This window comes from Plectropomus leopardus, chromosome 2 (assembly GCF_008729295.1).
Source record: "Plectropomus leopardus isolate mb chromosome 2, YSFRI_Pleo_2.0, whole genome shotgun sequence".
NCBI classification, from domain to species: domain Eukaryota; kingdom Metazoa; phylum Chordata; class Actinopteri; order Perciformes; family Serranidae; genus Plectropomus; species Plectropomus leopardus.
Genome location: NC_056464.1, coordinates 28,431,349 through 28,455,154, shown reverse-complemented (window position 1 = coordinate 28,455,154; position 23,806 = coordinate 28,431,349). Strand labels below are relative to the sequence as shown.

Genomic DNA, 23,806 nt, shown 5'->3' with positions numbered 1-23,806 from the left:
ATCATTATGTTACCTTAAAATGGCCATTGGCCTTCTGCCATTCAGAGCTCCAGTGGTCATAAAATTACAATTTTTAAGGGCCTGGAAAAGTCATGGAATTTGTAAAAACGATTGAAAGTTTTGGAAAAGTCACGGAAATTTGTACTGTAATTGTTACAGTAATCTTGATTTGATAATCTTCCACAATATGTTTTATTTCATTGTGTTCTAAACCCAGGTGTTGTTTGAAATAAAATTGAATATGTGGTAATAAAGCTAATGTGTTGACCTTAAACTAATGACCAAGGACAAAATCTGGACTCCGTGGCTAGACCGGTTAGGAACCACTAGACCAGTTGGGAACCACTTACGTAGAGACACATTGATGAAACACGAAACTGCCTTATTCAGTTATTTTTACTGGTTATAATCACCTGATCCATTGAGTTTAGAGAGGAGGATACCTCTGCAGGTAATTCGGCTCAAGGCAAAAAACTCACTGGAGGAATTCAAACTGGGAGCTCACTCTTGACACATGGAAAAAGTTTCAGCTTGTTGCAATCTGCATCCTCTGAGATAGATGCTACTAAATTCTACACACTCATTCTTCAAACAATTACAATCAAGTGTTTCAGAGTGTTCTGGCTTTATTACAGGGCGGGATGAGTCTACAAATGAAGAGGAGAAGGAGGACGAGTATTTGAATCTGCTCTATGATCCGTGCCTCAACTGCTATTTCGATCCAAAGACGGGGAAGTACTACGAACTCGTTTGAAGAGAATCGAAATCATTAAATCAGAAGTTATTGACAGCGGATGAATGGCTTCATCAAAGTTTTTGAGGCCTAGCATATTGATTGGTAGTGAATACCCCATTCACAAAAAACCTTTCCATGTTGCTGCTTTTGTTTTTGAGGAACTAACAGGAGCTTGCTGTCTCCATAAATAGTGTCATGTTAGTGTGTAAGGGAGTGGGACTCAATAAATCAGATACATGCTTTTTGCAAGAACTTGAGTAGTTGCCCATTCAGCAGCACATCTGATGGTAGAAAGAGTCTTTTGGAAAGTCTTGGCTAGCAGATTAATGTGTGAGCCTTTTGAAAAAACATCCTGGAGCTTCTTTTTAGAATATTTTTTTTACATTAAAACTTTGCCTGGATTACAGTGTAGGTCATTTGTTCTGTATTTGTCACAATTTGTGTAAAAAAAAAAAAAAGTTGAAAATGCGTTGGCGTGTGTATATATTTGAATTAAATTTGAATTGAAATGTTGCTGATTTCATGTGTGGATTGAATTCAAGTGTCCTGTAGCTGGACAGAGCTGCAGTTCTCTTATTTGATACCCCTACAAGCAAAATATATCAAAAAATGATTTTGAATGTATTTCAAATGTTGAATTCTCCACAGTTACAGTTCTTGCTGTAATAATTGTATTCACATGTGAACCTGCAACTTGTTTTTTTTAAATATATAACCAGCAGTAACAACAGACGGGGAGCTCATGGGGCTGGCAGGTCTTTTAATCAGTCTTGCCAAAACACTGATCATACCTAATGAGCGGCTGATACGAGATTGATTCATCATTTTCAGCCTGAGATGAATTGTCGCTTCAATGTGACGGGGAAAAAAATGAAATGAAAAGAAGGGGAAAACTAACATTCATTTATCACATTGTGATTCCCAGTACTTTTAATCAGACAATACACAAACTGGATCAGTGAGTGACCATTCAGTTGGCCCAGCCAGCGTGGGAGCGGGTCAGAGGGCACGCTGTTTGTCAAATACTGACATATGGACATTACATGAGCTGTCAGAGAAATGTGTTCAGACTGTGTGAATACAGTTTATATACAGTATTCAACTGTTTTCCAATCACAGGAACATGCATGACTTACAAAACAATATCTTGGGGGGAAATCAACAATATAGACACAAACATTAACATTTGAATATTTATGTGACACCAAAAACTGGTTTCTATAAATTATGTCTTGAGGACATGGAAACAATTAGTGCAGGACTTATTCAGATCCTTTATGTAGGTATAAGCACTAATACCACACTGTAAAAATACTATCAAAAGTCTTGCATTAAAGTTGTAAAAGTTTATTAGATCAGGAAAATGTATTAGGTAAAAGTACTCAATTAAGGTTACTAAAGTTATCAAAGTACAATGTTACACTCTGAAGTGTGGTGGAGTAGAAGAGGAATGTGACATGAGATTAAGTACAATATTTGAATATACTTAGTTACATTCTAACACTGTAAATATGCATTTTAGTGATGCCAAAATGGGGGGCGCATACCCCTAGGGGTTTTCTGGAGTACTGCAGGCATGAGATAGGTTTTTTTTGTATTAAAATTTAGATAAAAAATTAAAATTATATTACATGTATTAGACAATATTACATTTTAACAGAGCGTAGGTTAATGGAGTGTTTTTCAAATAGGGGTGCACATAGGCTACCCCTAGGGGATCTTTGGTGTACTGCAGGTTTGAGCTTTAAAAAAATGGTAATTTAAAAATATTATTAGTACATAATTCTTACAATAATCACATCACTAAATTGTAAGATGCAGTTTAATATGACTACAGTGTCACCTTAGTATTATTGTATGATAACCAAAAATTGGTTTGACATTAATTTAATAATGGACTGTAAACATTTGAAATGAAGCATTTCAGTATTTTTCAGTGCTACAATTGTTGCTTAGTAAATCACACACTGATGCCACAGTGCTGTTTTCTGCCTCTTTACATATACTTGGCTTTATATGTTTTGTGTTGGTGAGAGTGTAGGCCTACTCGGCTGTAAAAAAAAAAAGGAGTACATCACTGAAAAAAGAAAATCAAGAAACAATGGGGCAGCACCTGCCATATTCTTCATACTCATGTTTTCTAAACATGATTTTTATGCTTTATGTTGTGACTCACTGTGAAAAATGGAGGTCTTTGTTCAGGAATTTTGCCAAGGCGATCATCTAGTGAAACAATATTGAGGTTTGAGTGTGTCTTTTTTTAAATGTCAAAAACATATTCTGTGAGTAAAACCCTGAATAACAAGGTCTCATCAGAAAGCCACGTGACACACCACCAAATGTCACGAGACGTGTCCTGAAGGGGGGGGGGGGGGCGGGGAAACACAGGTGAAAGCAACCAGGAAGTAAACAACCATGGCGTTTGGCTCAGCGCAGTGACAGTTAGAAGAAAACCTTTGCAGTGAAATAATCAAAGTTTTCCCGCTAGATTGAGGCTTGATCGTGATTAAATGACAATAATGTTCTGAGCTGTGTGGGTCCATCATGAAAGCAGGTTAACCAGCATCTAAAGTGGTAAAATGTCTTCAGAACAGGTAAATATGGAAAGCTATATGGAAATTAGATCCGTGAAATTTCGCCTGTAATTGTTTGGGTTTGCAGACATAAAATTTGGCATGCAGATGTACAAACAAATCGTTATTATAATCGTGGAATAGGGGCTGTTTGTCCTTATATTTGCAGATGGACCATAGGTAATTGTGTCTATAATGTTAAATGTGAAGCTGTTTAAACTTGTTGACAGTATGTGGAGGCAGAAATGTAGAAATGTTTTCCTCATTTGGTTCTTTGAAGAATCAAACACATGCTGATATCATGAGAATATTAAAATTGATGCATTTCAGAGAAGAAAAATACACTTAATAGTCGGTTCTGTCCTCCTTTTTTCTTTTTCTTTTTTTAAATTTCACAGTCTACTGTTGCATAGATGTATTTAAAATCATTGCCAAATTCATTCCTGCCATAATGCCATAATGTGAAAAACGTATTAAAATAACATAGATTCATAAAGATGTACTGTACTAATTGGTGTAGCTGACTTTGGTCTTATGTGTCATGATCCATTTACGAGTTCTCTGCACAGACAGCATATGCTTGATACATTTTATTGGAATCTACAAACCTGGCATTTAAAGATATTGTCAATTGCATTGTAGCACTTTACACAAAGATAAAAAATGTATAATAAGGGAATGATGCAGGCCAAAAATATATTGATATTACAAAATAATGTGGTTAGTTCTTATTTCCCTTGTCAGCAGCTATACCGTATAATTTATGCAGCCTATTATTTATATTTTCAGCTGTGCAGTAGGCTTATGGACTTAACAATAATCTTTGCAATAATACATCTGCGCAATACATTTCAGCTAATTTACATTTAATTCTAATATATATTTTCCTACATTAATGTTTAATACACATATAGATTGAATTTCTCTGCTGTTTTATTTATTTATTTGTTTATTTATTTATTTAAAATGTGCCCTGTAGTTGTATATTGTAGTGTGCACATATTTGTACATATTTCTTACATAACTTATTTCATATTTTTCTTTTTGGGGGATTATGAGACAGTAAGCTCTTGGACACAGAAATGTGAAATGCCCCAACACCTCTGCCACATAGGAGCAAGACACACAGACTTTGTGGTGGTTTTGTGTCTTTGTTGTTGCTCTTTTGTATGTCTTTGTGGTCATTATGCATCTTTTGATGGTTAAGTTTTGTATCGCCTTCTGGTTGTTTAATGTCTCTTTGAGGCAACTTTGTGTCTTTGGGTTATTTTGTGTCTTTTTTGGTAATTACATGTTAATTTCATTTTACGGGTGAATGACAGGGTGTCCCTGATATTTTGGGCCTCTGGGCCAGTGCCCAGTAGGCCTTTTCAGTAATCCATCTATGTCTACATAATGTGTTATATTGTAGCATTTTTTTTACTCTTAGAAATTTTTCTTAGACTTTCTTGAATCCTATACATAAGAGAAACAGCTTTCTTATTCTGTAACATTACATTTTAGTGATATCACATCACATTTTCATTGTTTTTCATGTCTGACACCTCCTCATGTGTGTGATTGTTGAATTGCAACTTTTTGGTGGTGTGAATCCTAATTATCACCACAGAGATTAAAGTTCCCGCACTCTGCTCCTAACATTACCCTCGATCTCGTGCATACCTCTGACTTAAATGGGTTAGTGATCACAGTTCTGATGTGACTCATCATTTATTGTCAAAATTGCATCAGTTTTCCTGCTTGGCCCGTGATTCACACCCCTGCTGTTGAGCTTTTGGGTCGTTCAGCTGCGTGATCCATAACACACACGCTGTTCAGCTGTCATATCTGCTGCCCATATTTCCTTTTTTATCTGAGCCACACATCATGAACTCAGCTGTTAGGTTTATGGGCTCTTTAACAACCCCACTGTTAGATATTATTGGATTCATTTGTCTTTTTAGGTCGGGTTAAGACATCACTCCTGGATCATTGTATCGGTGATCTTCGTCTCTATGGCGGCAATAGTTGCTGCTGTATTGATCATCCGAAAATACTGCTTTTCAGTCAAGTAAGGACACTTTGTTGTAGAGTCCTAATGAGATCATTTAAAATTCTTAGCGCAGTAGAAACACATCACCCTGTTCTGTCACGTGACTTTTTTCAGTGAGGCTACATATAGATACTCCCAGCTGAGGCGGATGGAGGATCAGGGTTCAGCAGCGACAGAGGGGGAAGGCGACAGAGGGCCCTGCACAGTGGGAGAGGAGTCAGACGAGGTCGGTGCATCAGGGCTTCCCTGATTGTAGCTTTCACTGTCATCCGTCCCACCATACAAGTTGACACTGTAACTTTCCTCATCACCTCACATGTCATTTGTAACCTCCTTTCTTCCCTCGTGACAGGATCTGCTGGAATAAATCTCTGACGGGAACACTGCTCGACTGACTGAAAAGAGTTTACTGTGGATGAATTGTGTGCTTCAGGGCTGCAGATAATGTTTTAATTGTTATAGATTAATCATGTGGGCAAAAACAACGCAATTTTATATAACATGTTTTAAGTTATCAAATGTATTTTGTTGAAACTACAGTGTAAACCCCCAAAATCTCCACTTTAAACTATAACCTAATTGATTAATCTGCAATTAAATAGTTGAAATTAGATTTTCTAAAGACTGACCTATTATCAGAATAAGAATTAGAATAAGCTTTTTTAATATTTTTAATGTGAGTTCTTACTTGCAGGTAATTTGCTTTGGTCTTTGGTGCATATATTAAACATATAGAGGAAATAAAAATAGCAAAATACTGCAACTGTCAAAAACATAAATAGAGAATACAAATATTACAGTAAAATTGTGAAAAATATACTTTAAAAATACTAGAACATAGCAAGTATTTTCTGTACAGCTGTTTGTGAATGAGAAAGTTGTGCAGTTTTGCACAAGATGTACAAAAAAAAATTCAAGGGATGTGCAAAAGTTCACAGTATTGCAAATAATTATCAAAATATTAATCACGTAGTGTGTTGTGGTTTATGTTTCTAGATTTATATTTACTTGCGCTTAATTTGAAATATTGATTTTAACCTGTATTATTACTGACACTGATGGGTTAACCATATCCTTTAAAGCAACAGTTTTTTATACAACGAGGTCTAACACATTCTTTGAAAACAGTTAATGTCTTCGTTGACTGTGGAGGAGCTTTTTAAGTCAGACAAAATAAAACCTGATGTAGCTGTGAGATAGACTGGCATGTTGGGAAATGCAGGATCTGGCATTTTTAGAAGCTGATCCAGAATCAGTACTTAAAATCAGGATGTCTTGACCTCTGCTGCAGTTCTTCAACTTTGTGCAAGTGTAGTACTATCACTTTAAAAGTTTCAGTAAGAGTTACTGACTAAAAACAGTCTTCTTGCTGTCAAGCTAGTTGTGAGAAAAGAAGAGGTGATAAAAATGTTAACACATTGCAATGACAGAAATAAGCCTTAAACAGTTGTAAGTATTTAGGACTTAAGGTTATTTTCTGGATTTATGTACATTTTCAAAATGCCCAAAATAGCATTCACATAGATTTTACTATTTCCTCTAATTTTTTAGTATTAAGTCACTGACCTTTAATCGCCCCTCTCATCTGAAACAACCCCTTGATCAAATTACTTTGGTTATGTAAAAAAGAGGCTAGTGCTGCTGATCCCACTGAGAATCAGCACCCCACCGCTCAGATTTTTCATGGTTTCACTGGTTGTATAGAGAATGTAAAGTTCACATCATGCAGTGTTACATGTCTCGAACAAGGGCGCCATCCTGAAAAAATCCCACTGTTACATGTGCCTGCTTCGGTGTTCAAGCAACAGTATTTGGATACACTAATCACAATAAACAATATATATCGTTATGACTTGTAAACTATCTCGGTTTTAGACTGAATGTATACACTTTGGTAATAAGTGACAGAGCGTGTACCTCAAAGATGCCACTCCCATCCCACACGATGTGACAAACCTTCACATTCTCTATAAAGTGCTCAGTTCATAAACTTAAGAAAAAAAACATGATAAAACACCTAGACTCTAAAACAAAAACATCAAATCAAAATGTAAACATTATTGGCACATCACTACATGAAAGATAAAAAAAAATGGAGAGATAAAAAGTCGCCTATATTCTCATACTCATTAAATAGTTGCTACCTGTCAGTTATGATGTAACTGCAGCAAGATAATAATATGCTTCAATGCATTTTAAAAATATACCTCAAATTAATATTTTTTTTTGTAGTATAATGTCTCCAGCAATGTAACAAATGCAAGTGACTGGCAGTTGCTGCATTATAGAACATAGACCCCTTTATTATCATCTACTTTTCAGCAAATATGAAATAAGTGGCTGCTACAAAGCATCACGTGGAGATCTGACATTTCAAATGCTTCAAACATACTAATTGACTTACAGCTATACATAGAGGCGATCTACCAGCTGGCCAATTCCCTTTGAAATATATTTCTCTTTTCATGGTAACATTAACCACTTAAAGTAAATTTGCTGTAGAGTTCAGAGTCCACCGACTCATTAATGGACTTCCAGGCTGAGTGATGTTGCATGATATTTTTTGCTACATATGCCACAAAGAAAAAAAATCTCCACCAGCCAGAGAGTCACAAGAGAACATTATGATGCAGACATCAGTGTCACAGTATGCTGCTGACAGCTCAAACCAATTAATCACTAATCCCAAAATCAAGTTTTCTCTGTAAAATCAACAGATTAAGTAATGGCATCAAGCTGTTGTCATTTTTTTCCTGCTTATGAGTGTGAAGTTTATATATAATGGCACATTATGCAAATGGTTTTGTGATGACGGTGTGAATAATGTCAGTTATAACTTCTGCTGTGTATATATTATATTCTGGGGTACATTTGAGAGATATTTTGTTGGTTATTAAATAAATTAATGCTGATGTGTTTGCTACCTGCTTGGATTGACCTTCTGTCTAATTGATGACTTGCATGGTTCGTGGTTTTCATGCTGTCTCTTTTCTCTGCTTTGTCTGAGTTTAATTTTATTATTCCTTAGGTGCACAGGCATGTTGTTTACCAAAATGTAGCAAAACCTGGGTATTTTGTTCTGCAGTGCTATTCAGTCATATGACTCTCTGAATGCATAATGTTTCTTCTTATCAGTAAAATGCGGTGCACATAGACCCTCTGCTGGTTGTCTTTAGTATTACACCATGTCTTTTATTAAGCTCTGCTGCTATCTCTTCATATGTACAGTGGTAAACAAAGTATTCAGTTTCTGTACTTAAATGAAGGTACTGATACCACCCTGTGAAAACACTACTTACAGGTAAAAGTCCTGCAATAAAAATGTTACTTAAAGTAAATAAGTATAATCTAGAAAGTGCACTTAAAGTATGAAAAGTACCCCAATGCAGAAAAATCTATTAAGAAAAAATTGGAAAAAAAACCCACCAAACCTTAAAATTCTGAAAAAGAAAACATCCCCAAAACTCAAAACAGAAGAAAAAAAATCACACCCAAAACTCCACATAAAAGTATAGAAAGAAACGCCTGAAAAATTACCTTTAAAAAGAGGAAACAAAAATATCAAAATTATAAACAATATTGAAAATAACATCCCCCCAAACTAGAAAGTGTGTAGTGGGTGACAAGGGTTGAGTAAAGATAGGGAGAAATATTTCTGATCAATTTAGATGCTAAAGACAATATGGCACCATGATGCACCTCTGGTGATTTGATTTTTTTTTTTTTTTTTTTTTTGTGCATTTCATTATCAGAGTTTTCAGGTGTGAGACAGGAAAATATTATAAATTAAATAATATTTAATGGTTAATATTGCACCGAAGCAAATCTGTCACAGTCTGCTGTGTCCTGACACTTTCAGACTTTTGGGAAGACTGGACTAAATGTTTGTTTAACACTCATTTCAGTTGCCTTCATTAGTTAGTTTGTCTTTGTTTTCACTTGGTCGGCTTATTATTAAGATTGTTGTGATGACTGATGATTGTTTGTTTATTGGGTTTCAGTTTACTGTGTTCTCCTGCTCCTGTGCTCCTTTCCCTCATTTGCCCGTCCACGCACCTGCCCTGCATCAGCCTTCGTTAGTCCTTCACTGCTCCTCAGTTTCTCCCAGCCGATCAGCTTCCTGCCTGTCATTCTTCCTAATCATCTGATTCCCCTAACCTGAGCTTCTCCAACTTTCTTCTCCACCTGCACTTCATTCCCTCATAAGTCTAATTAGTATGTCAGTCCTGGTCTTTATTGGATCTTTTGTTTGCTGTTACCATAAGAATAAAGTGTTATCTGTTTGAATTCCAGTTGTCTGCTGTATTTGAGCTTTGACTCTCATGAGAACATCTCATGTTAATGCACACACATACTGTGAACCTGGAAAAATACTTTCTAGTTTTGTTCTTAAATAGCAGTAAACTTAATTTATTGTAGAAAAAGCTGGATTACTTTGGCAGTTTTCTTGAACTCCCAAAGGCCCTCTGTGTTCACTATATGGCATTTAGTTTGTGGTATTTTAAGTTAAACTGTAAAGGCGTTTAAAGCAGGGGTAGGCAGTAATATGAAAAAGGAAAAAAAGGCAGAATTTGCAAATACACACTGCTGCTTAGCTCTTCCCTCTCTGTCCCTATCTCACTAGATTACCACAGTTATATTTTATTTATTTATATCATTGATTTGGGACAATGCTAATTAACATAGAGCAATTTCCACCTGTTACAAACAAGCTGTAGTAACTGATGTCTCACATATAGAGATTATAGCTACTGTTAGTTTCCATCTCCTGTCCCTAGTTAGGCTTTTAGGAAAGAAAAAGAAAAAAGATAATATCAAGGTTACACACAATAACGTGCATACAGTAAAAGAAAAAGGAAAACAACAGTGAAAAGGGTAAATATTTATATCAACGTTGCATAGAATAACAACAAACAGTTACAGTAAAAAAGACAAGTGTAGGAAGTTGTTGCCAGTGCTGAATATCAATTTTCTCAGCAGGATTGTCCACCATTGATGAATCAGGCTCTTACTGAAGGGATGTGCATGGGCATCTGCATTTGGAGAACAACCAACAGGAACGCCCTTTTTCTGAAATGACCTGTAATTGGCCACAATTTCCGCCTATATTATGTAAGGCTTAAAAACAGAGCCAAGAGGAGGTGCACAAGTTTTCTCAGACTTACAAAATGTTCAAAGTTTATTCTGGGATATTTGCCCAGTGAAGCCAGAATTAATCTGCCTATACCAGCTTTATAGTTACACAGTCTTGAGGCTCTGTCTCATAGAGGAGCCCTGTTTCAAAGTCAGTTTTTAATACTATTATTTCAGTTTCTGTAATTTGTCAAGTCATCTGTTTAGTTCATTTGTCAAAATATGGCCATGCAGAGGCTTTGATTTCCTAATCAGCCACTTCACTGACTCTTGACCTATGACCTTATCATGATATGGCCACAGTAACTTTAATAGCTGTCATAACATCCGTTCATTACTGCCTGCGGGGAAATGCTTTCTCTGTTTGGACCCCTCCAGTCAGGCCAAAACTCCAGCTCAGCTACTGTTTAAGGATCAGAGGGCAGATGCTGACTGACACGAGGGCTCGGCCTCTGCTCTGAGGAATTATTGTGCCGTTCACCATTTGAACTGTGTAAACAGGGCTGTCCATTTATAAAAAATACTGACATAATGATTTATGTATGATATGATTTATGAAAACACATTTTAATCTCAGTGGCATTCACTTGTATAAACACAGATAAAATAAAGGTAAACTGGTTTGAAGAAAGATTTTGCACCTGATCACTAGCCAAGACTATGTTGTGATGGCTAGTTTTCACCTTGTGTGTGTCTGTGTGTGTGTGTATGTCATCATTGTAAAATGTAGTCTAAGTGATACCACTTGTGGCAAGAACTACCACAGAAGCTGTTTTGAGTATTTAGCTGGGGGTTTATATGTCTGTTTGTCAGTGGACAGATCTTGTGGCTATGGTCTGAGCTAGGGGGGCAGAAAGCAGGGGGTAAGGAGGGGGGCCTTTGGCCCCCCTCTTTTACTCCCCTGGTCTACATTTGTTTTCATCCACAGATTGCTGTATTGTGGCTTGAGTGACCCCATCAAAAGATGGTCTTTATTTCCTTTGTGTTTTTAGTTTCTAAGGAGATTTTGTGCCTTTTTCGTTCTTATTTTTTTGCTTTTAGTGAGGTTTTGAGTAAAAATCTTTTTATTTAATCTGTAGTCTGTAATTTTTTGGGGGGATATCATCACTTTTATGCAAATAACTCCACATATATGGGATTTACTAAAAATTTACATACAAATAGGAAACGCTGATAAATAACACAGGGATCCTTTAGGCTTTTTTTTTTTCATTTACACATCCAATTTGAAATATGAAGCTTGTGTCCTTTTTTCCTCCTCTTTGTGTCATTCCCCCTCCAGGTTTCAGATGCTTGTTTGCCCACCAGCTCAGAACAATCGGCTGTTTGCCAGCTGCATTGTTCACCACAAACAGTATCCGTTACTGATGGAGACTGTCCCATATTTGACTTTGTAAAAGAGAGAAACCTGATCATCTAGTTCACAGGGGGTGTACACGTATACATAATACCACATCCTGGTTATCTAGCAGAAGGAGGAAGAGCGCTGACACTTTTTTTTTTTTTTGCATATCCAAACACCCTTTTTACAAAGCATTTTTGAAGGAATTATCAGGGAGCGTGTTTACACATGAGATGACAACAGTTCTACTGTATCTACAATACTACTTGTTGGCAGGGAATACTTGAAGTGCATTTCAGAGGTCTCAACTCTTCCTTTTAGGAGGCTCTCTGATTTATCGTGGACATGAGATATCGAGGTGAGATTCACTTAATTTCAAAAAAAGGTAGTTTTTGTTTAACATTTGAAAATCTTCATTTGTCTTCTCTTTGTGGTCGACAGCTGGTTTTCACTCTGTTGTTGTAATTGTTGTCCTCGTAATAACATGGAGAATTTCCATCAAATCATTTGATGTGCAGGAGAAAGCAAGAAATATTCTTGGTGAGTTCATTTCGGCTGATTACATCATAAATCCTGATCTGCCTCTTCTAATTCAGCTTCATTTACCACATTTTAATAACACCTCCTCTGTTCTATCATCCTAGGGTTTTATGGCGTGCATCAAATCACACCACAACTCAAACCAGGTAGATTTAATCACAATTGAACTCATCTTTCCAACATCACACAACTTTTCATATTAACTGTATTTGTTAACTTCCTGCAAGATCAGCTTTCTATCTACATTTTCAGCTAATAAAGCAGCTGATCCCAAGTGCAGCCTCTCCAGAGTCTGTCCGCACGACCATTTTGCTCTACGCATCAGCAGCGGGGCAGCTAAAATTGTCGGACCAAAGATCTGCTTTGATGGTAAAATGTGCGTGTTTGATATGGTAGTACCTGAATTAACTGAGGATGGGAATCTGTGTGACCTTGTGTGACAACCTCATTGGTCTCTCAACAGCATTATGAGTTATGTGCTGAATAATGTGGGACCAGGACTGAACATTGTGGTGGTAAATGGTGAGTAAAGACAGATTTTTATATTACAATTTTTTTGTATGACTGATATTTAAGACAAAAATTGCTTTAAAAGATCTTTTACAAGAATCAATTAATTGATTTTTCTGAGCTTCAAAGTTTTTTAAACTTGGTAAAAGTGGTTTATGAAACAATTTCACATAAAAGTCCAGTAATCAGCTGTTGTGGAGCTTTTGAAAATATCAAATGACCTTTGTCAGTAAATGTAGCTTTAAAGTTTCCTCAAACAGTGTATAAGATTTAGGGGGATTTATTGGCATGTGGAAATGAGGATTACAGATTGCAATCAGCTAAAACTTCTCCCATTAGAATTCCTTCAGTGTTTTTTGTTCAGGAGGTTTTTATCGGCTGCTGAATTATCTGCAGAGGTCTCTACGTATCAAAAACAAAAAGACTAGGCGATTAAAATGCTGTAAAAACACTGAATGAAATAGTTTCATGATAAAGTCAGTGTTTTTCCACCTTGTTGTAGTAAGAGTAATAACTACAGTGGCTGATAAAAAAAAATGAAAATGGCCATGTCTAGAGCCAGTGTTTGGTTTGTCTGTTCCAGGCTACTGTAGAAACCACAGACTGTGTGAATAATGGATATAGCTACCATGATGTAATACTTTGGTTTGTAGACTGCCAATTTAATGCCTCAGGTTTGGCATTTCAGCAATTGCTTTTCAATTGTTTTTTTGGAGCCAGTACTCCTGTGGAGGAGCGAGAGATGGATTTGACTAATGGACTGTAGCGACGCCTTGCAAACAGCCTCTCACTCAGGCAGCCCTGCTTTTAAATCTGTGTAACTTTGGGCATCAATGAAAATTAAATGGGTGTGTTATAATAAAATTACAGTTGTCATGAAATACGCGAAATAGACCACAACCATTTTTGTACCAGGCTGTAAACATGTTTATTTTATTTTATTTATTTTTTTACCGCTATTATCTAAATAACCCATTCTGAGGTAATGAAAACATAATTCTTAGGTGATTATGCATCAAAAAACATACTTCCATTTATGACAATATAGCTCTCTAAAGCCTAAACACTGGACCTTTAATTTTTGGGAAAAAGTCAATATAGTGCTGATAAAAAAACAACATCTTCACTTCCACAACAATTAGGCAAATTTCATCTGCTGAAGACAATCAAGTGATTTGATCGAAACCTCCATAAAAGCTAGTGAGTTTCTTTTTTGGCTATTTTTATTAACCAAATGTTTGTTCTGTTGTTGTTTTTTCAGGTGTAAATGGAATTGTGGAAAAGTTTGGCTACCTAAATATGATAGATGGACGTGAGTTTTTTTAAATTTTTCAAAATCTTGTTTTCAATTTTAAAAATTATTGTGACCCCTAAAACAATGCTTTTTGTTTGTTTTATGATTACCCTGATGAAAGATGAAGAAGACTTCCTGGCGTATCTGAGAGATATCAAACCTGGTATGATTGTCTTGGTGGCCTCGTTTGATGATGTGACAAAAAAGTGAGTCCAAGTCTCAAAGATCCAACGGCTAAAACAATTTCATATCACACAATGTGACCATTTTCTACTACTTTGTGGCAGGATGACAGACGAAGTAAGGCAGTTGTTTGTCGGAATGGGAAGCACTCTGATCAAATCTGTGAAACAAAGAGATAGCTGGGTGTTTGCTGGAAGAGCAGGGACAGAAAACAAAAGCGTCTTTGAGAAGGTAGGTGAGCCTTTTTTCTACTTGTGACAGAAAGGACCAATGATTTTAAAATAAAAGTTTAAAAAAAAAAAGGAAACACACTTAATGGCGAAACAAATGTATTTTTCCCTGTTTACAATGACAGCAAGCTATTAATGATGAGAAAACCAACATTTATGAAGAATGGCCGGCCATGGTGGAGGTGGCCGGCTGTTTCCCGAGGACCCCAACTGATAGACATAAACCGTTGTGATGAAAAGCACACTAAAAATGATGCCACTCCTGGAAGATTGATCTCTCCTCTGTTGATCTTCGTGGCGTATCCTCAAGTTGTTCTTGTTCTTGTAAAAGACGTCTGAGGCAAGTTTGCCATTTGTGATTCTGAGCTTTATAAATAAAAATGACTGGATTTGACTAGTTCTGTTACTGGTGATAGAAAATGAAAAAATAATGTTGAAAGAATGGAAGAATAACACTGGACACTTTGGCAAAGGTGTTTGGATACTGTACAGAGTATTTGTCATTGGTGGGGTATATGTCAATGTTTGTCCTCTCTGAGACACATGAGCAATATTTGTTCTGCTTCCTGGTGGGTGGAGAAGTATTTATCTTTTAATTGCCAACGATAAGATGCTCGAGGTTTTGTGATCTGCTGCGCCTTCTTCTATCTCATATTCCCTTTTATTCTTTACTTTCCATGGAAGCACATTTGTTGCATATTTTTACAATTCATTTTTTTTTTAAACACTTTAAAAATACTATCCTGAATTCAAAATCCTACTTACAGTAATGATCTTGAAGATTTTCATTTGAATAAATGTCTGTTAATTCTCTGTTTATCATGGCAACACAATGGCGATTGAGGCTAATGTCGTTGCATTAGCTGTATAACAAACTGCGTATCTGTGACAACATGCCCAGGAAAAATTACATGTGGCACACAGTTAATGACACGTTTTCCATTCTCCAGTGGCTGGTCTGCAGCAGTGGACAGAGCTAATACAACCGATTCAGCAGTCCTGTCTCCTAGAAATAATGTTTATGTACAATTAATTTGAATGTATTCCAAGTGAATTAAATTTTATATTAACGTGATGAAAAAATGTTGTTATTGAACGTATCTTGAGGGTCGCAAATATGCTGATACTGAACATATCAACAGAATGTTTACCGACAACAGTTGTTTTGCACCAGAGTGGGCAATCTTGCAATACTGTATACACATTTTTATAAACATTTAACCAAAAACTAAGTCTTTCCCAAAAAGTTGCTTTTGCTAATGACAGCACTACATTTTAAATTTGTAATACACTTAATATTTCGTGTAAAGTAAGACATGTTTTGGGATTTTTATCAACCTATTTTAAACAATTGCCAAAACAACGTTTATTCTAAACTTTCCAAAATATTCTGTTTAATTCAAACCATTTCCAGGCCTTTTTTTTTTTTTCTTCAAATTTCATAACTTTTCCAGGAATTTCATGACCGTGGGAACCCTGACTGTTATATACTGGTCGAGGTGGGGCTAGATTTAACTTCTTAATGTACAGTTCGGTAGTACAGTTAACTGGTCCCCACCTTCTTGGGTTCTGAAATGATCTATGGTAGATGAAAATAGAAAAAAAAAGTTCTAATACACACATTTTTGCATTATTTTTATGTGAAATATTAAATAATTTGACTTCTCTGGGCCTTGAGTTACTGAAATGAAATCATAATAGAAGTCTAAAGGGGAAATGTCTCTTTGGTGGAACAACTCGTCATCTTAAACATGGAAAGGAACCCCAAAGCAGACACCTTTACAAACCACTTATTTAATTTTTAACAATTCAGTGTTGTTTGCAGTACTTGAGTACATGTATTTAGTCTTCTAGCTCCATGACACTGAATACTCCTCCAGCACTTTTGGCCCTGGTTTTCAGGGTGTATCTTCAACTTGGTTGCTGCTTCCCTGGAAGCATCATCATTGGTCCAAACACAGAGCAGTTTCCTCTCTCTGCCGTTCTCGACTGCTGGAGTAGAGCGAGAGAGAGAGACCCCAAATTATTACTGCAACTCTGTACACTTTGTGCCCAGAAGGTGTCTGCAGAAACTCAGTTTGGACTCTGAGGACAAGATGGGAGTCACCCATGGAAAGAAGGTAGGCTTGTCGATATTTATCCTATTTGTTCTGAATTTTCCCTGTGAGATGTAACACATTACTCGAGTCACGTTAAAATATTCCAGCAGAAGCATCCATGTGGCAAAAATACTGTCTTGGCATGCATTGTGCGTTTGAGGGGATTAAGAGACTTGAAGATAATGAAAAACCAACTGTTACAGTATGTTCTGTGTCATACTACATGATATGCAGAGTATTAACTATTCTTTATCACGTTTAAGCTTTTGTTTGGAGGAACTTTTTAGTTTTTCTGTGGTAGGTTTTTCTGTCACTATTGATCTCTACTTTTTGTTTCCTAAAGACAGTGAGGGCTTGAACCAAACACGGGTCTTTATCCGATAAAGAAAAAGCCTTGCCAACACTGGAGAGTGGGCCTTGGAGAGTGTTTACCCTGTCATGTCCAATTAATTCTTCTCCACACAATATCCACCATCTGAGCTTTAGCCAAACAGCATGACTCTCATCAACCACGCAGCAGCCAGCAGTAGAGCTGTCATTAAAATTCCTCTTCTAGATTGCAATTTTTCCTCATTCTGACGATATACTGTCACTTTGTTTAAACTTTACTTAAAGGTCCAGTGTGGAAGAATTAGGGGGAAATATGATAAATATAATAAGTAAAATGAAATACAATAAGTGTATAATAACCTGAAATAAGAAATATTGTGTACTGTGTGAGGTGTACTGTTGTGTGCTGAGTATATCTACATAGGAAATGGATTTTCGTGTAAGAAGAACAGCATGTTCAACCCGTTCTCATTCCAAGCCGTCACATATCGACGCTTTGTCAGTGCATTTTTACGTCTACATATTATGCTCTCGGTATCGTTTTGCTTCTTCTGTTTATGTTCCAGGATGACGCTACCGATGCAATGCAACTAATGTAAACAACAGCACGTGGTTATGTTTAGGCAACAAAAGCACATGGCAACCAACGCTGCAATGTTAGGTTAGGAAAATACATCATGGTTTGGGTTTACATTCATACGGGCAGAAAACCCCTGACTCACAGGTGTCAACAAGTCACAAGCTCCATATAGTGCATCATTACTGGCAGCGTTTCAACTTTACACCGTCCAACAGTGTATCATGCAGACACAACAGGTTCCCTCTGGTCGCACTATCAACTGACTATCAACCCGTATTAAGTTGCCACAGCAGGTGCTGTCTGGCCATCCAATGGCGTATCCTAACATCGCAACCAGTTCTATCTGGCCACGTTCTCAGCTGACACCACCCAGTGGTGTATCATACAGCCATGTTTTTTTGCGTCCTTTTGCAGCAAGAAGCATTGCAAAACCGATGGTATTTAACAAGTTTGTTATAACAAGGGGCTGTTGTACTGCCATGTTTCTACAGAATCCCAGAACAGACAAAACAAACACTGACTCCAGATGGGGTATTAACTTTTTTGTATTATTGTGTTGGTCACCATAGTTAACAAGTCCTCGGTGAAAGGAAATTTGGAAAAACGATGATTTTTTTGTGTGAAACTGCTTTATTTATTGATTTCACTGGTTTAAATCCCCTAGACTGTTTTTGATGGGAAGAGACCTCTTTAGATAATTTGGCTCCCAGAAAAACTTCCTAAATGCCTGGATCTTAAGTTGTCAGACAAAAATGATGAGCAAACATTCACAGGAGCTAGGCCAGCAGCCTGTCTGTGACATGCAGAACTGCATAGGAAAACAAATAAAGCTGCTTTATCCAGTGATTTTTACTGGTTTGTTTTAGAGAGAAAGAGACCTCTGCTGATAAATTAGCTCCTGAACACTGAAAAAATCTAACCAGGAGAAGTTTCAGCTGGTTGCAATCTCCAGGACTCACCACTAGATGCCACTACATCTCCTAAATCTTGAACTTAAAATATTGAAGACCGGTTTTTGATCACGTTAAGAAATGCTACTACATTTCTTTTGGGGTCTGTAGATGCCCAGACATGTTGCAGCTGATTTGTAACTGCAAAGCCAAGGCTACAACAAACATTATGTAACATGCACATTGATCAATAAAGTAACTGTGATTAGCACATCAGCAAAAAGTGTAGTCTACCATGTGTAGTCTTTTATTTTATATCCAAAGTTCATCAAATATTTCATCAAACAACTAAAAACAGAGAGCATCACTTTATTCAGCAGGCCAGCCTGAGTCCCACGGGGAAATAATTCTTGTCTCGACTATTAATTCTGCTCAAACTCCAGCAAATGAGAGTCTCAGTGGGAATCAAAGTGTGTTTTGTTTGATCCTTGTCATTAATGAGGTGGCAGCCCCCCACCTCACCAGTAAGCGCACTCGCTTCAGTGGACACGTGGAACTAGAGCTGGCACTTCATTTGTCTGTCAGCATCATAATACGGCTTTGTGCTCTTGCTGCTATTTGCAAGAAGCTGCATTGTTGACCCGACTGGGAGATTTCTATTTATTTGGTGCGCTATCTTGTTTCACACTGTATCTACACACTTGTATTTTTTAAAAAAAAGCTACCACAGGGAGAAGTTGGTGTCAATATTATATCCTGTTTGACATGTCATTGATTTTTTTGTTGACAGAGAGATCTCCAATATTCTTCAGAGAGACACCTGAACGGGTCTGGTGAGAAGCCTATCATTATTAACATCAGTGAAATAAAGAGGTTGGGTGAGCAGTCTGACTTTTTTCGTGTGTCGGCGTGACTCAGGGAAGAAACAGTGTAGTGGTAGCGTGTAGTCACAGTAGTATTTGCTGTAGAAGCATTTTTATTGATTCTAACAGTCATTAAAGAGTAAACGGGGTCAGTTAGAATTTGTTTGGTCAATATTCTGTTATGCGGCTGTCGATAAACCATTTGCCGAGTGACGTTCAGCGTTCAAGTCTGTAAAATGGGTTATGAAGTGAGACTGTGTCCCTTTGAAAGAAAAAATAGCACAATTTTCCCTTTAACAAATGAAAAGAAGAATCCATACACAACAAAATTCATTTCAATACACCCAGAAGTTTTGTTGTTACTGCCTTACTTGGTCTGGTATGACCAGTTGCTTTCGGTGGTTCATGTTTGCTACTGTTGGGATACTTTCCACAGATATTGCTTTGAGTCAGGTCACTGACTATAAAACCATTTTCTTCTTGTGCTACTGTCAGACTGTCTTAGTATTAAAGCCAAGGTTTTATGTCTCTGATCTGAAGTGTGAATACAGAGACTTAAATGAGCCTCTGCAGTTGAATATACTGTATGCTGCAGGTTTATAGACTTTTGGATATCCAGCATAGATAGAACCAGGTTTTAAATCCTTTTGCTTCACTCCCATTTAATCACAGCTTTAAGGAAAAGATGTAATACTTTTTTCATGCGATCAATAGATACCCCTCTCTATTTCTCTAAAGTTTTGGTTGCAGTTTTGTTAAAATACATGTTAGTGAGCATTCCCCCTTTTCCTAAGTTCATCCAGCTGACAGGTGTGTCATATTAAGCTGCTGATTAAACAGCATTATTACAACACAGTTGTGTCTGGGGTGTTCACAATCAAAGGTCAATCACACACATTCTCACTCAACTTGTGCAGCATGAATACATTTCACTTTAAGTGACCTGAATACTCCTCTGTGGATATTTTCTGAAGCTTTCTGAGAGTGGAGTTTGCTTAATTGTCAAGGAGATAGTTCAGTTGTCATTTGAAGCAGGTATAGAATAGGTCATGGGGGGTTGTTGTAACCACTGTTTAACCCTTTGAAACCTGAAACCTGGGCAAATTAGCTTGATTTTGAAACAAGGAGAGAAGGTAACTTTACAAGTGTTTTTTCTGAATCACAATTTTAAATATAAAATTATGATAATTACAAAAATAGTTTTCAAGACATTTTTCCCTATCTTTTGATACATTTCTAATAATCCTCCCCTTTTTTAAAACTATTTTTAGGTAATTTTCTTGTCACATTTTTTTGCAATTTGCAGGACATTTCTTGTCAAGTTGCTGATTGCTTATTTCCCTCTGTTTTTTTCTGAAGATTTTCTCAGGTTTCAAAGGTTTAAATGCCTGTGAAAGGTGTCTGAATGCAACACAATCAAACTGATGTCAGCCCAGGTTTCAAAGAGTTAAATATGGTCTCTGGTGTCTGACTTGGATTGTGTACTTTGTCTTTCTGCAGAGTTACTAAAAGCTGCTAGCATGTCTTTCTATTACAGAAACTTAACCAGCTGTAATGGTGAATGTTTTACTTGTGAGAATGATAAATACTGTATCAGAAGAAAAAGTTGCACATAAAAATGATACTCATGGGAAAATATATAATGTATGTTCTTTGCTTTAGCCGCAGTAATGCAAACACACCAAACTGAACAGCAAGACCGATACTCCGAGCTCCAGGCTCCTTCATCCCAACTACAGAGTGAGAAGGAAAGCAGTAATCTCATCAGACCCCAGAAACCTCTCAATCCTTTAACTGCCTCCAGGAGTCACCAGGAGCTCCACAAGGAACTGCGGATGACCCACAAGAGGTTGGAAAAGACACACAGACACTCATAGTCACTCACACTTTACTTTTGTTGTTTATATCAGAATCAGAAATCAAAATAAAGAATACTTTATTGATCCCCGTGGGGAAATTGTGGTTTGTTACAGTTGCTCTGATGCCAAGCATAGAGAATTATAGAAAGTGGAAATAAATGTAAAAAATGTAAAAATAGAAAAAAGAAATACAGTAATATTAAAAACAATTATCACCATTATGTTAATATTTAAAATTATAAATGTGTATAAAGTGCTGAGTGTGTAAAATGTGTAAAAAATTAAAACTTGTGACTCATGCTACAGCTATGCATAAAGCTAGTATGTAAAGTTAGAAATATATAATATGTGTGTAATGCTGCAATGTACAGATAACAGATATATACATGATTACGAGGGGTGAGAATATATACAATATGTGTAACATACTAAATATAGCCTACATTTAAGAGTTAAAGAATATTGCACATTCAAATAATTGCACGGAGGACTGCTGTATTGAGTTATCGCATCACTTATTGCAGTTAGCGGTGATATAAACAGTTATTGCACCTGAAAAAACCTCATTGCATATTTGAGGTATAATGAATATATTATGGTATTCTAATAACAGATGTGGTAACTAAGTCCATATGAATCACAATGTGTGTTTCTCTGTCAGGAGAGTGTCTCAGGAAGGAAAGACTGAACTCCAGAGGGTTTTAGAAAAGAGGAGATGGGAACAAAGGATGAAGGCGAGCCGGGCTCAGGAGGAGGCAAAGAAGAACAGATCACCACTTCAGCAGGAACTGCTGAAAAGACATCAGAGGCTAGAGAAGGTTTGCATCAGCCATACTTTATTTTTTTCTCTCACATTTCACGTCTGACTAGAAAAATCAAAAGCAGTGGTTGATATTTCATTAAATTATCTATTCTGAATATGGTTAGTGGAGCATCATGTTGTCTTGCAGTGAGCCAGTGGAGGGCAGTGTGCACATTGTTTCACATAGGCCAGTATAGACTCCTCCAAAAAATAATGATCTTTTTGTAGAAAAACTTTGTTAGACCGTGTACACAGATTTGCCTTTGTTAGATTCTGTGAATTTTCCAGGCCTTTGTTTTGAAACGTAGACATTCCCTGAAATATCTTGTGCTTGTTTACTGTGGCTACACGTATGAGCTCCACATTTTTAATATGCATTTCTCCACAGCTGGAGAGCGACAAAGGACAACAGCAAGAGGGGCCAGAGTTCCTCCAAGTCAAAGAGAGACTGAGAAGAACCGCCATGCTGCATGCAGAAGGAAAAGAAGTGTGACGATTTTGAGTGTATGTGCATGTTTTCTGTTGATGGACTGTTGGGAATAGGTGACTTGGCGGAGATTGTCACTGTTGCGATTTAGGATTTTAAAAAGTAAATAAATAAATTTAAACCAATACAATAAATAGATAACGCTGCTCAGCATTCATGGTGAACACACACATCCGATAAATCATCCCAGTGATTATATAAGCAAAGGTTCAAGAAGTGCTGCCTTTTATGTGTTTTATGTGTGTCTTTCTGCTGTTTGCATACTGTTTAACAAGATGCACATTCTCCTTTGTTGTCAGTACATTGAGTAGAGACAAATTTTTATAATTTTATTTTTGGGGGCATTTACCCATCTTACCCTGAACATGTCATTGTCTTATACAGCCACATCAGATCTATCTTGTGTGATGTTGGAAAGTGTCATATTCTTAGGTTTTGAGTTATGTTGTGGACTTTGTTTTGGAGTTTATGTTCTGTTTCCTGTTTTATGTTGTGGTATCACTCCGCATGTGTTATGTCTGGTTTTACTTCCTGTCTTTGTCTGTTTTGCCACCATGGTGTTTCTCTGATTAGTTTCACCTGTCCCTCATTAGCTGCGCTGTCCTCAACCTGTTCTCACTTTCCTTTATGGTTTTCCTGTGTCCTTAGCTCTCCCTGCCTTTGTCTGTTTCCCTCCTGTTTTCTATCACACCTGTCCTTTATCAGTCTGATTTGTCCTTCCTTGTTAGAGTCTTCCCTGCACACACGTTCTGTTTTAGTCTTGTTTGCTCCACCCTTATGTTCTCTGCCACACATTCAATATTTTACCAAACCCTGTGTTTCCCTCCTTTTCCCTGTGTCAACCGACCTCAGCTGTGTGCTGTTGTTCTGATTAGTTAGGTGTGTACATACACCAGTGTGTCTCCCTTTTTCAGTTTGTCTATTAACCTCTCTGTTATCCTCCCGTCCCGCTGCTGTTTGTTGCTGTCTTCACCTGAGTTCTTTCTTGTTATCTTGGATGGTTCAGTTTAGTTTTTGATTCATGTTTTATTTTTGTTTTGTGTATTTGTTTCCTACTTGTTTTTTGGACATTATCAACAACATTAAAGCTTGCTTTTCATTTGTACACCAGTCTGCCCTTTTCTGCTCTGCATTCGGGGTCCACATCTGAACTCATACGTGACAGAAAGTGCAGAGTCATTAGTAGGTGTGAAAAACACGAGTATCATTATGACAAAATATCACTTCAATTTTTTGGGTCCAGGCTGCTCCCTGAATGAATATACAGAGGGATGGTTTGCTTGGAGGGTGACGCAGACGTGCCATGGGAATTTCAAAACCAGT

At 37.0% G+C, this 23,806-nt stretch overlaps 3 protein-coding genes across 6 annotated transcripts in view; all 3 read left to right on the top strand.

The window, feature by feature from the left end:
- cfap20dc (CFAP20 domain containing) overlaps nt 1-754 on the top strand; it is a 40,918-nt gene extending 40,164 nt beyond the window's left edge. The window contains exon 17 of the mRNA XM_042506580.1: nt 636-754. Within this exon, the coding sequence (XP_042362514.1) occupies nt 636-754 (119 nt within the window). The remainder of the gene's footprint in view (nt 1-635) is intronic.
- An 11,399-nt stretch (nt 755-12,153) lies between these two features.
- Nucleotides 12,154-15,027, top strand: si:dkeyp-67f1.2 (uncharacterized protein LOC556106 homolog). Its single transcript, XM_042494563.1, has 9 exons — nt 12,154-12,174; nt 12,258-12,356; nt 12,461-12,502; nt 12,609-12,732; nt 12,820-12,878; nt 14,128-14,178; nt 14,282-14,366; nt 14,448-14,574; nt 14,699-15,027. Exons 1-9 carry the CDS (start codon nt 12,162-12,164, stop codon nt 14,804-14,806), a joined length of 708 nt encoding a protein of 235 aa, XP_042350497.1. The 5' UTR covers nt 12,154-12,161; the 3' UTR covers nt 14,807-15,027.
- A 4,204-nt stretch (nt 15,028-19,231) lies between these two features.
- Nucleotides 19,232-23,451, top strand: LOC121952710 (protein FAM107B). 4 transcript variants are annotated; one of them, XM_042499544.1, is made up of 4 exons: nt 19,232-19,305; nt 20,998-21,184; nt 21,856-22,012; nt 22,385-23,451. In XM_042499544.1, the coding sequence occupies exons 2-4, from the start codon at nt 21,006-21,008 to the stop codon at nt 22,487-22,489; spliced, it is 441 nt and encodes a 146-aa protein (XP_042355478.1). In that variant the 5' UTR covers nt 19,232-19,305; nt 20,998-21,005; the 3' UTR covers nt 22,490-23,451. The 4 variants fall into 4 exon arrangements, with proteins under 4 accessions (XP_042355478.1, XP_042355463.1, XP_042355471.1 ...); XM_042499529.1 differs by lacking the exon at nt 19,232-19,305 and adding an exon at nt 20,241-20,370; XM_042499537.1 differs by lacking the exon at nt 19,232-19,305 and adding an exon at nt 20,387-20,468.
- Nucleotides 23,452-23,806: the final 355 nt, after the last annotated feature.